Source organism: Mustela erminea, chromosome 7 (genome assembly GCF_009829155.1).
Source record: "Mustela erminea isolate mMusErm1 chromosome 7, mMusErm1.Pri, whole genome shotgun sequence".
Taxonomy (NCBI): domain Eukaryota; kingdom Metazoa; phylum Chordata; class Mammalia; order Carnivora; family Mustelidae; genus Mustela; species Mustela erminea.
In genome coordinates, this window is record NC_045620.1 from 24,484,056 (window position 1) to 24,497,932 (window position 13,877).

The 13,877-nt window shown below is 45.8% G+C and overlaps 1 protein-coding gene across 1 annotated transcript in view; it reads right to left on the minus strand.

Annotated features, from left to right (window-relative positions):
- Positions 1-13,644, minus strand: part of CHMP4B (charged multivesicular body protein 4B) — a 50,421-nt gene extending 36,777 nt beyond the window's left edge. Inside the window, exon 1 of the mRNA XM_032350939.1 lies at positions 13,273-13,644. Within this exon, the coding sequence (XP_032206830.1) occupies positions 13,273-13,462 (190 nt within the window). The 5' untranslated portion in view covers positions 13,463-13,644. The remainder of the gene's footprint in view (positions 1-13,272) is intronic.
- Positions 13,645-13,877: the final 233 nt, after the last annotated feature.

Consider the following 13,877-nt stretch of genomic DNA (forward strand, 5'->3'; position numbering starts at 1 on the left):
AAGAGGAAGAGGGAGAAGCAGGCTCCCTTCTGAGCAGGGAGCCAGATACAGGACTCGATCCCAGGACCCTAGGATCATGACCTGAGCCAAAGGCAGACAGACACTGAATCAACTGAGCCACCCAGGTGCCTGCCCCCTCTATATTTAATTTCTTGATGAATTTCCATACTGTTTTTCCAAAAGTGTTTTTACCAATTTACAGTCTCACCAATAGTACCGAGGGCTCCCTTTTCTTCACATCCTTACCAACAATTGTTATTTATCTTTCTGATAAAAGCCATTATGATAGGTGTGAGGTAATATCTCACTGTGGTTTGTTTTTTTTTTTAAGATTTTACTTACTTATTTTGGCAGAGAGAGACACAATGAGAGAGGGAACACAAGCAGGGAGAGTGGGAGAGGGAGAACCAGGCCTCCTGCTGAGCAGGGAGCCCGATGCAGGGCTCCATCTCAGGACCCTGGGATCAAGACCCGAGCGGAAGGCAGACACGACTAAGCCATCCAGGCACCCCCTCACTGTGGTTTTGACCTGCATTTCCCTGATGATCAATGATGTTGAATCTTTTCATGTGCCTATTGCTACCTAGATATCTTCTTCTGAAAAATGTCTGTTCAGATCCTTTGCCCATCTTTTAATCAGATAGTTTTTTTTTAATTGTTAATGAGTTGTATGAGTTCTTTATATATTTTGAATATTAACCCCTTAACAGATACATGATTTGTAAATATCTTCTCCCATTCAGTAGACTGCCTTTCCTTTTTGTTGACGGCTTCCTTCACTGTAAAGAAATATTTTAGTTTGATGCAGTCTCATTTGTTTACTTTTGCTTTTGTTGTTTTTGCCTTTGGAGTCAGAAACAAAAAAATCACTAAAACCAATCTCAAGAGCTAACCAACTGTTTGCCCTTCCAGGAGTTTTATGGTTTCAAATTGCATTCAAGTCCTTAATCCCATGAGTTATTTTTTTTTTTTAAGATTTTTTATTTATTTATTTGACAGACAGAGATCACAGGTAGGTAGAGAAGCAGGCAGAGAAAGAGGAGGAAGCCGGTTCCCCACTGAGCAGAGAGCCCAATGCGGGGCTCGATCCCAGGACCCTGGGATCATGACTTGAGCCGCAGGCAGAGGCTTTAACCCACTGAGCCACCTAGGCACCCCTATTTACTTATTTTAAAGGGAGTGGGAGCATGATCAGGAGAGAAAAGCAGGAGAGGGAGAAATCTCAAGCAGACTCCTCACTGAGCACTGAGTGCAGAGCCCAATGTGGTACTCGACCTCCGGACCCTGAGATCATGACCTGAAGCTGAAACCAAGAGTCACTCAACCAACTGAGCCACCCAGGTGCCCCTGGCTCCTTTCAGTTTATTGTACAAAGGAGTTACACTAGTCCAAGTTAAAAGCAGACCCCAAGTAGTTACCTTATACAAGCTATGAGGTTTTTAAACTTGTGATAAGGCAAAGAAGGGAAATTCTACTTATTGCATAGAAATCCTCACTTAAGCCTCAGTGAGCCAGAAGCACTTAAAACTCATGAACCTTGGGGTGCCTGGGTGGCTCAGTTGGTTGGACGACTGCCTTCGGCTCAGGTCATGATCCTGGAGTCCCGGGATCGAGTCCCACATCGGGCTCCCAGCTCCATGGGGAGTCTGCTTCTCCCTCTGACCTTCTCCTCGCTCATGTTCTCTCTCACTGTCTCTCTCTCAAATAAATAAATAAAATCTTTAAAAAAAAAAAAAAAAACTCATGAACCTTTAGCTGGTCACGTTTAGTCCAATCTCTACGAGGAAGTAACTGGCATATATTCTTGCACTGGTTACCCTGTAGATGAATTACTTCTTCATATTCTGGATGTTCAACTATAGTACCACTGCAGGCAAATTTCTTCTTAAACACATTCACTAGTTTTTATTGTAACATCTGCAACCCCCTGGACAGGAATAAGGGTCTTCCTGCAATTTTTCAGTTCAATTTTTTTTTTTTTTAAGATTTTATTTATGTATTTGAGAGAGAGAAAGAGCAGGAGCAAAGGGGAGGGAAAAGCAGACTTCCCGTGGAGCAGGAGCCCAATTTAGGGCTCAGTCCCAGGACCTGAGATCCAGACCTGAGCTAAAGGCAGACACCTAACCACCCAGGCGTCTCTCTGTAGAATTCTTATAGATATATAATCCTCAGTGCCAGCAGGAAGCAGAACATCACCCTTACTTGCATCAGCAAAAGAGTCACAAGAGTGGAGGTTCTGGAAAAAGGAAATTTGATATGATTCCTTTTCTTCAGTGGAAAAGGCCTGCAGGAGGAGGGGGGGAAAACCCCAGTGGGGGTGGGGGGTGGGGTAGAGCAGGATGGTTCAAGGGAGAGGCTGCTGAGTCCTCAGTGGTGGCTCAATGACGGGCTATTTTATTCTTTCTGATGCATCTGTAAGTGGGACTGCTTTCTTGTTTTCTCTTTCTGATAGTTCCTTATGAGTGAATAGAAATGCAACAGATTTTTGTATGCTAATTTTGTATCGCACAGCTTTACTAAATTCATTTACTAGCTCTGAGAGTTTTTTGGTGGGAGTCTTTGATGTTTTCTATATATAGTATCATGTCATCTGCAAATAGTGACAGTTTTACCTCTTCCTTTCCAATCTGGATTACTTCTAGCTACCTTCTTTTATTTATTTGCTTATTTGCTTATTTTCATTATTAACATATAACATATTACTTGTTTCAGAGGTACAGGTCTGTGAGTCATCAGTCTTACCCCATACAAACCACTCACCACAACACATGCCCTCCCCAATATCCACCAGCCAGTCACCCCATCCCCCCACTAGCAATCTTCTTTTAAAATGGACCATCTGAACATGGAGCCTGCTTGGGATTCTCTCTCCTCTCCTTCTGCTCCTACTCCACCCACCCCCAAACAAGAAAGATAAAATGGACCAAATAAAGTGAAATGCAAATGTTTACCTATGTAGCACTACCATCAAAAAGATCTGGGATCTCAACATCAAGGTCCCTAAGCAGTGCAAAATATTCAAATCCATTTCAAAAGCCTTAGTTCCCTTTTCTCAAATATACTACTCTGTACTCAGCACAGCTAGATGAAACAGAAGTTCTTCTGCAGCTTCCGGTTGTAACTCTAGATGTGGTGTCATATACCAAAATGATGTCATATACCAAACATGAGTGACTATATCCAACCTCCACCCCACTCTACCTACGCCACTCCACCCTGGAGCTGCCTACTCCTTTAAGGACTAACACAAAAGATCACACTGTCATCTCAACCCAAACCGGAGAACTGCTCCCTTCTTCCAATCTCCAGCTCGCTCTATTCAGGGTGCTCCTGTGGGTGGCACTTACAGCCAATTTTGCATTTTAATTATTCCTGTCCTAGGTTTATCCACCCTACCAAGAGTATGGGCCTTCTGAGAGCAGGATCATTTGACGGGCCCTACACTTGGAATAGGAAACACTGGGTGAAAGTCTGAACTTCTACTTTGGGACTTGCAGAATCTCTAGCTCCGAGCAAACTCAACTGCCCTGACTGTTCAATGGGAAGAAACTTTCCTCAGCAGGTTGTGCCAAGTCCCAGGCCTAACACCCTGAGAAACACAGTGCTTGATTCACTATCACCAGAGTGACAAATCCAGAGAATTGTCATTTTATGGAACTGAACAGGGCCAGTTGATGATGGAATTCCCTGCCCTGATCCTCTGCCAGCATTTATACGTCATCATCCTATATAACTCACCTTCAGAAGGTCTCAGACCTGTTTAACTGTAGGATCCACTGGGCCAGGCTGTGTCTTTTTCACTGCCTGAAAATCCACATGGCATCTCAGATGGCTCCTAACACAGAACAGGCTCTCAGAGAACATCTGTCCCTCCTGATACAGAAAACTGGTGGATCAAAACACTGCCAATGCCATATAAACAGAAAAGGAAAAAGTCAGAAAGCCACTGAACCAAGAAATCAGAACACACTGAAAAACCATTTAGGATTTAAAAAAAAAAAAAAAAAAAGGACTTCAAAAAAATTCATTTCCTAGCCACGCCCAGGCCCCAGATGGAATTAATCCCTCTCCTTCCAGCACTCCACACAAGCCTCACTGGGTAGAAATTCTTTCTTTACCGACTGGTCCCCCAACTAGGCAATAGTGCTTACTAAGGATGGGAATTGCCCCTAACTTACCACCAGGGTTGCCAGTGCCTAACGATCAATGGGTCCTCGTGACTGACAGCTTGACTGAATACGTGTCAATTACCCAGATGACTGACTTCTTTCATGAAGAAGGCATTACCCCATCAGCAGGACAAGTGCTTCACATTTTTCAAAGGAAGGGGAGGCAGATTCTACTGAACCACTGTGTTCTGTGACCTCACTGGGTTTGGAACTAGCTGAAGGTATCTGAAAATAGATTGAGCTGGATAAGAGTTCAATCTCTGAGCAGCCAAAGAGCAAACTGACCAAGGAGACAGCATCCCTGAGTGTCTCCTTGTGAGGAATGAATACTGACTGGCACGGGCATATGAAAATGCCCACTATTCTCATTTAATCTCCACAGTAACTACAAAAAGGTGTCTCTCAAACTTTCATGTACATACGAACTACCTAAGGATCTCATAAATATGCAGGTTCTGTTTCTGTAGGGCTGGTAGGACCTGATCATCTGTATTTCTAACACTTTCTCAAATGTTTCCATAGACTGCACTTTGAGTAGCAAAGTTGTCAAGAAAATACTATGTACTGTTTTTGCAGCTAAAGAAGCTGCTGCTCAGAGATACGAGGAGACTTGCTGCAGATCACAAAGCTGGCAAGCAGCAGAGAGGAATAAGAGTGCAGGTCTTCTGACCCTAAGCCCATCACCATTTCCAATATACCATACACTTAATTAACCTTTTGACCTACACAGCTATGACCACAAAGGTGTATAGTTTTCCTGCATTTCTCAAACAAGCCCTCCAGCCAGCTCTGTCCTGTATGGAAAAGGGAGGAGGTAGCTTAGAAAAATCAGCTGTGGGACAATCAAGCCAGCCAGGTGCTTTTGTTAAGAACTTAAATCACTCAGTCCTTCAACTAAGGCTTCTTAAGGGCCAAACTTTACTAGTTACCAGATGCTCATTCCTTTATTAATGAAGGGCCGGTGGAAAGCAAAATATGCTTAAAACCCAAAAGACAATTAAAAAAACCCACGAACAGTCTCAGTGATATGGGAATTATCAGGGCCATTCAGTACATAGAACCAAATTAATTCCTAGACAAATGACTAGCCTGCATTTTCTGGGCTATGCTGCTCAGACCTTGGCTGGAATATTCAGAGATTCAGCTCTGCCCACTCCACAACTTACAGGCATCCCTGATAAAAAGGAGCGCATTCAAGGGAGGGTAACACGGAAAGAACAGAAATGCCTGGCAACAAACCGTCAGGAAAAGAGAGCTGTCCTAGAGAAATGCAGGCTTGAAACATTAAGCACCATCTTCCCTGATGTCTTGTTGGAGGAGGATTAGACCTGATCTCTTTGGCCCCGAAAGACAGCATTAGCAGTTAGCTTTCCCGATGGAAGAAACACCATTCACAATCCTCTCCTGTCAGAGCCAGGATCTGCACCCAAGCCTTCCAATTCCAGGTCCCACACTCTTTCCACTAGCCCAAACTGCTTACTACCACCTCAAGCTGTTGGAAGTAGGCACTACAGGAAGAAAGATCTCCATTCCAAAGAAAAGAGGTGATTTTAGAGTCAGAGCCTCCCAAAGACAGACGATGCTGTAGTATGGGAGGATAGAGCACCTAATACAAAGCCTGTCAGCAAAGAGGTTCAATCAGAGGTTAATCGCTTGGCAGGAATACTGCAGAGGGAATCTGGGCACTGGATGGGTGGCTGGGTGAAATGAACCTGCCACCCCTCAGAGATGAATTAATCTATTCTTGCTGTATTTTCCTCTAATACTTCATTTGTACCTTTACCATGGTTTGCCTTTTATTAGTTACTTGTACATGTATGAGTCTTCCCCACTGAACTGGGAGCCCCGGGAGGAAGAAAACAGTGTCTCATCCGTCTTTATATCCCCTATTGTGCCTAAGACTACACCTGGGAAATCAGGGACACATTTACATCTCTCCTATGCTCCAAGCACTCTGCTGGGCACCTTACATATATCAACTTACAAGAACCCTAAGAAGTATTATTTTTCCCTTTTTATAGATGGGGACACTAAGACTCAGAGAGGTTGAGTAACTGCCGAGGTACTGGCAGTGAGTAGTTGAGTCAGCATTCAAACCCAGAAATCTTTTGCCTAAATCACACTGCTCTCCTCCTAGAATGAACTCAAGAAACATTCGATGGCTTGAGCCAAACTCCTTAAATATCCAACCAGGTCTGTTTTTATTTCCTGTTGCTAAGTTCAAATTTTCCTTCTAAATATAATCATCTATCCTCAAAATGACCAATCTAAAGTTGTGGTTGTTTTTGAATATCCTCTCTCATTCTTTTAAAGAAAATGGCACAGCACAAAACAATTCTGGGTAAGAAAACCAAGTTTTCATAAACCTTTCCTATCCAAAGGAATTCCTCAAGACCCCCATAGCTTCTCTTCTCCCAGTTGGCCCTGGCTCCACCTCAGGATTCGAGACCACCGAAAACGAATCAGGTCCTGGCTTTCTGCCTCAGGGATACAGGGCTCGCACACATCTTCACAGGCTGTTTTCCAAGACCTTGCTCTTTGCACACAAACCCAAACAGGGACAACACTAAATTTCCCTGAGCAAAATAATCCAGGCTCAAAGGTCCTCACATTTAGCTCAACTTCCAAACAAAATCTATCTTGAATTTCAAACCACATTATAAACCTACTGGCAGGCACTTAAAAATATTTAATCTCCCTGCCAAATGGGGCAAAAAAGATTTTGCCGTTTGAATCAAAGGCACCAGCATGTTTGGAGCGACAACACATGAGGCCTCCCTGACACTCCATCTGTCTTAAAAAGTAAACCAAACCCAATCTGGCCAACCATTTCTTTAAATAAGAAACTTAAGCATCACCAAGGGAAATTCCCACTGTTTAGTTCCCTGGGTGGGTTTTGGGTTTTCTGTCCCAGGGCCTCTGGAAGAGGAGATCCTGCTGACACATGCACCATTAAGACGCTATACTTTTCTTTCAAGATTTTATTTATTTGACAGAGAGAGAGAGAGAGCCCGGTGGGCACCCACTTGAGCATGAGCAGGGGGAGGAGCAGACTCCCCGCTGAGCAGGGAGCTGGATGCAATGAGGGCTCAATCCCAGGATCCCAGGATCATGACCTGAGCCCAAGGCTAATGCTTAACCGACTGAGCCACCCAGATGCCCCAAGATGCTGTACTTTTCAACCTGATACCTTGAGTCTAGAGAACCAAAAGGCCACACTCACTATAAATGTTAACTTATTAAATTAAGGTGTCTTCCCATCTGCTAACATTTCAAAGCAATTTCATTAAACATGAGAGAGCCACCCTGGCTCCAGCAATGAACAGGACTTAACAAAGATGTATTCCTATGAGCACACAGCCTCTTTGCATCCATGAGACATTTTCCACTGAACCTAAATTAACCTGCAAATGAACTGATTTGCATCCATTAATCCAAGAGAAATTTATCAGTACGGGGTGTTTGGGATACCCAGTCTCATACCCATTTCCCAATCTCATACTGTTCTCTCGTTAAACTAAAATATAACCCCTTCTCCAAACTGTTTTCATCTTTATCAAAACAGGAAAAAAGGGAAATCTGAATCACTTAGGGTAGATATTTCATAAATCGTTACAACATCTCTCTCTCTTTTTTTAAGATTTTATTTATTTATTTGACAGTGAGAGACACAGAGAGAAAGGGAACACAAACAGGGGGATTGGGAGAGGAAGAAGCAGGCTTTCCACGGAGCAGGGAGTCAGATGTGGGGCTCAACCCCAGGACCTGGGCTCATGACCTGAGCCAAAGGCAGACGCTTAACAACTGAGCCACCCAGGCACCCCAAGTTGTTACAACACCTTAAGAAGGAAAAAACTTTGATATTTGACCATCTTTCTTGGGAGAAAACTAACAGGTCTCTGTAGAAAGGTATCAAAAAAGACCTAAGTTTGAGTGATTTTTCTCAGTTCACCTAGACTGGTTTTCATCCAGTTCTCAGTGAAAGAACTTTTCCATTTTGACAATCAAACCAAAGAAATCTGAGCAGGAATAACTTTATCAGAAAAGGAAAGAAAAGTATACTTTCATATCCACAGTGTGTCACACTCTTTCATATATTCTCTTAGTTAATCCTCACTGTAGTAATGTGAGATAAATATTATTTCTACTTTATAGAAAAGGAAAGTGTTGATATTTAAGTCCTTGAACAGCAGGGACCATGTTTGGTTTCTCTTTATTTCCAGCACTGAGCAGGGGGCCTAGGACACAGTTCAAGAGTCTGCTACATGCTTAAGAATGAATATATGGGGGCGCCTGGGTGGCTCAGTGGGTTGGGCCACTGCCTTCGGCTCAGGTCATGATCTCAGGGTCCTGGGATTGAGTCCCGCATCGGGCTCTCTGCTCAGCGGGGAGCCTGCTTCCTCCTCTCTCTCTCTTTGCCTGCCTCTATGCCTACTTGTGATCTCTCTCTGTCAAATAAATAAATAAAATCTTAAAAAAAAAAAAAAGAATGAATATATGACTAAAGGAAAGGAAAAGGAATTTAGAAAAAATATGCAATCCAAATTTTGCTCCAGGACCCTAATTAAAACCACTTCCAAGAACACACCTGCATACTGCAAATAATCTACTTGAGCTTCAGAGATTTGTTTGAAAGGACACTTTATCATCTTTCCGATGTATACACCACAAGGGCATGGCGTGGCAGGGCAAGGGGCAGGGCGTGTTCCTATCTCATTTCTTTCCCCCCTACTCAGCACCACACCTTGCACAAGTAGGTGTTTAATGAGCTGGGTGATGACAAAGGTAATAATTGATGCCTTCGGCCATCACGGGAGGACACAGAACACAAGATGCCCATAGCCACCAGAAGAACTGGTCTCTGAGCCAAGGTACATCCTCTCTTGGGCCTCATTTTTTTTCTCTGTACAATGGGAATAACAAAATACACTCAGGAGATGGTTTCCATGCGTTTAATAAATACTTACCAAACCTTAACCATATGTCAGTCACTATGCTAGGGGACACAGTGGTGAACATAACCATCACATCCTACCTGGAGGAGCCCATAGTTTCAGTGGATGCTGGGAGACTCGTGAAAAAAGTTTTACAAATCTCAAAGGACTACTACCCAATTACGAAGTCCTGCTCCTCCTCTGTGTTTCTCAACTTGGTTAATGACATCACCATCCACTCAGCTGTCCAACTTGGGAATTGTCCTCAACTCCTCCCTCCTTCATTCTACCCTCAATTCCCATAAATCTTCTTTTGGTTTCTTTTGATTCCTTCAGAAAAGTTTCTTCTGATTCTCCTTCAGAGAAGTATGACATGTATTAACTTCTCATCTAGTTTTCCATGCTTCTACTCTAGGCTTTTTGTTCGCACCTGAATGATTACAAGTCTCCTTAGAATAATGATAATAGCAAGCATTTATTGATCACTTACCATATGGCAGGCACTGTGCTAAGAGCTCCCCATACATAACACAATTTAACCCGATAAGGTAGATACTAACTAGTACCCCTATTCATGGAGGAGGAATATGAGGTGCAGTAACCAGCTCAAGGCACCAGCTAGTAAGTGATAAATCTATGGCTCAAATCATGTCTACGAGATTCTATCCTTACGTCTTAATGGAGTCCTGCCTCAAGCCCCTTCCTGACTGGTCTATACTCCTTACTTTTATGCTGTTGCTGGTGTGCTCTTTGGAAATCCAAGCTGATCTGTATCTTCTACTTCAGGACAGCCAGTGGCTCCTCAGCATCTCCAGGCTGAGGCCTGAGGCTACTGCTCACTCTGCAATACTATTTCTCTGCTATCTCACCCCACGAACACTCTCACTGCTCCCCAAACTTTTTGCTGACCCATCTCACACCTCCCTCCTCTGTAAAGCCTCCTTTGCCCTTTCCCTTCCAGACAGGAACCCCCTCCTATGCAACCTCAGACCCATGTACACATATTTCAGCACTAACTGGTATGTTCCCCTCCCCGCCACTCTACTTCTTTTCCTCCTCCTCCTCCTCCTCCTCTCGCTCTCTCTTTCACACACATACACACAAAAACTCAACAAAAACACACCCACTACCAATCCTGAGTTCCTGGAAGGCGCACAGTGTGTTTTCATCTGATTCTCCAGATCCTGCCACAATAGCCAGTCAATAAGTGACTAAATGAATGGTATGTGGTGGTGTTTATACCTCACACCTTTATCCCAATAAGCAGACAAGACTTTCCCCCAGAAGATGCTAAAAAGAAGGGCAAGATGCTCCTGTCCTCTCAGGCAAACTCAGGAAGATGGGCTGCTTTCAGCAAAACTATTACAACTAAGATTGCTCATCCACCGTTTGCTGGTACTCTCTCTCCAAACCTCTTGAAAGCAAATCCAATCACCTCTAAAACTGCAAAAAACTAAACCAGCTCCAGACCAAAAGTCCTCAGAAGAACTGCCCTCTCAGATGGCAGATGAGGTAAAGGGATACCCTGCCCCCCTAGCACCCTGCAATGGGCAAAGCATTCCAAAATGCAGACTGATAAAAAAATAACAATGACTCTAATGAACAATAAAGGATCCTGACGAGGGAGAGTCATCCAAGGAAAAAAGCTAGATGCGCAAAATCTAAAACCTACCCTCTATCTCCAGGGCTATCTATAACTGGAGTCTAGGCCACAAATGGATAACTGCAACCACCTCATGTCTCCTTGCTCCCACTCTCATCCCACACCTGTCTACTTTCCAAAGAGCAGCCAGATGGTGTTTTTAAAACTCTACCAATGCGAAGGACACACTCCTGGGTAACACCCTCCAACATCTTTATATCCACTTGAAATAAAATCCAAACTCTACCAGGAAGTCCAAGGTCCACTCCCCACCCTATTTCATACCATTTTCCCTTCCGATTGCTACATTCCAGATATAGAGGTCTTCTGTTTCTTAAAACAGGCCAACCTCCAGGCCTTTTCCTATGCATGGAAGGCTCCTCCTCTAGCTTTTTATGGAGCTGGTTCCTTCTGAAGGCTCAGTTCAAACTTGACTTTTTTTTTTTTTAAAGATTTTATTTATTCATTTGTCAGAGAGCGAGAGCGAGCGAGAGAGCGAGCACAGGCAGAGTGGCAGGCAGAGCCAGAGGGAGAGGCAGGCTCCCTGTGGAGCAAGGAGCCCGATGTGGGACTCGATCCCAAGACGCCGGGATCATGACCTGAGCCGAAGGCAGCTGCTTAACCAACTGAGCCACCCAGGCGTCCCAACTTTTTTTTTTTTTTTTTAAAGATTTTATTTATTTATCTGACAGACAGAGATCACAAGTAGGCAGAGAGGCAGGCAGAGAGAGAGAGGGAAGCAGGCTCCCCGCTGAGGAGAGAGCCTGATGTGGGCTCGATCCCAGGACCCTGGGATCACGAACGACCTGAGCCAAAGGCAGAGGCTTCAACCCACTAAGCCACCCAGGCACCCCTCAAACTTGACTTTTAAAAGAGGCCTTTTCTGGGGCGCCTGGGTGGCTCAGTGGGCTAAGCCTCTGCCTTCGGCTCAGGTCATAGTCTCAGGATCCTGGGATCAAGCCCCGAGTTGGGCTCTCTGCTCGGCAGGAGCCTGCTTCCCCCTCTCTCTCTGCCTGACTCTATGCCTACTTGTGATCTCTCTCTCTGTCAAATAAATAAATAAAATCTTCCCCCCAAAAAGAGGCCTTTCCTGACCACTCTATCTATAGGGACACCCCTTTGCCCACTTCATCAGTCCCCATCACATCATCTTCTTAAGCACTCATCACCACTAGACAGTATTTTCTTCATTTATTTTCCTGTTTCTATCTTCTCTCTCATAAGGGTGGGAGCTACACTTTGTTCATCCTGTCAATATGCAGCAAGCACTCAAAAAAAAATTTCCAGAGTATTTGTTGACTATCAGCAAAAAAGCATCCTCAGGATGGGCTATTTTGTTCTTCTGTTAGAAGGAAGAAGACATCTACTTAGCCTCTGCTAGGTCCTGGGCACTGTAAATGCATGATCTTCCTTTTAAAGAGGTAAAATAGCCAGCTCAAGGTCACGTGGCTAATGACTAGCTGTCTTCTAAATTAAATGCTTAGGTTTGTGCAGTTCCTCAACCCCTCTCACCTTTGCCTCCCTCGGTGGGGGCAGGCACTGTCACTCTACCGTTCCCTCTCATACTGCCATAACACCAAGAAGATCAAGTACTTCTAAACTGCTCTACAGTTATTAAAGCATTGTCACATTCACCTTAAGAAGTCTACAAAGCATGTAGAAAGCCATACAGCAACAGGAAGTATATTAAGCATGCCCCAAGGTTCACTATTCCCACCCTGACCCCCCAGGAGTGGGGGCTGGGAGTCACTGACAATGGAGGAATGGAGTCCCTATTTCTGGTTCAGAAGGAGTGGAAGCCGTGAGTCACCCGTGAAGGCTTATGCTACCAGAAACTCTTGATAAGACCTGGCTATGAGGCAACAAGCAGTGAATCACGGATCTGGAAGGCACTGGCTGACGGACGAGGGGAAAAGGAGGCCTCAAAGGGCTACCAACTTGTTCAAGTTCGCTCAGCAGGAAAGCAGACGGAACCAGGGTTCTCCTCTCCCCCAGTCCTCTTTTCTCTCCCATCAAGGTGGCTTTCCAAGGAGAATTCTGAGTCAGGGGGATGGGGAGAGGGCAGGGGCAGCTCATGGACTCCACAGAGGGGTCAGGAGAAGGCAGGGGTAGGACAAGGAAGGACACATGAGTTAGGATGGGGGACAGAAATGAGCCAATGAGAAAAAGACGGCAGTTTCCCGAAGGTGGGTGAGGGCAGGCCTGAGAGGAGAAGGCGGAAGAAGACGGATTACAGGGAGAACCGAGGAAAGTGCAGTGAAACCATGGTCTGAAGGGGCCTGGCAGGGAGGGGAGAGCTTGAGGGGCAAAGGCAGGAATGAGAGTCTGATGGTGGAGGAGATCAAGGCCCCAAGAGACACTCAAGGGAGCCAGACGGGAGGTGTCCGGAAAGGCCTAGAGGGGAGTGGGACCGGGGAGAGTTCTAGGGTCGGGGCAGACCCTGGGGCGTGTCTGATAAAGGTGGAGTCCGGGCCCGGGGAGCCTTAGGGGAGCCTGAGGAGAGTCCGAGGGGACCGGGCCGACTCACCGCGCTTGTTTTTGGTGCCGTGCTTCTTGGCGGCGGTCAGCTCCTGCTCGATCTTAGTTTCCAGAAATTCCTGCTTCTTACTTAGCATCTCCTCCGTGTCCCGCAGCCGCTGGATGGCATCCTGAGGGGTCGGACCGCCCTTGCCGGCCTTACCCCCTCCTGCCCCGAACAGTTTTCCGAACACCGACATGGTGGCTGCTCGCCGCGCCGGCCTGCGCCGCCCGCTCCGGCTCGGCTCGGCTCCAGCGCCCGCTCCCGGCCCGCCGCTCCCTGCCGCCGCAGGCCTCTCCGCCGCCTCCGCCCCGCAGCTGGGCCCAGCCGCGCCACCTCCCACAGGCCCCCACGCCCGGCCCGGCCGGCGTCAGAGCAAGACGCCTCTGACTACAACTCCCAATGGGCAACGCGCCGGCCGTGCCTCAAATCTAAAGGAAGGAGCCGCATTGCACGCCGGGAGTCTATAGTCTTCCGGCTTGAGGCGCTCGTCGGCGCGCCTTTTTGGCCTAGCTAGAGTCAAAGGGCGAGGTGGCATGCTGGGAAATGTAGTCTCCTTGGAACCCGTTCTGTAGAAGTAGGACAGAGTACCAACAGTATTCTTAAAAACATTA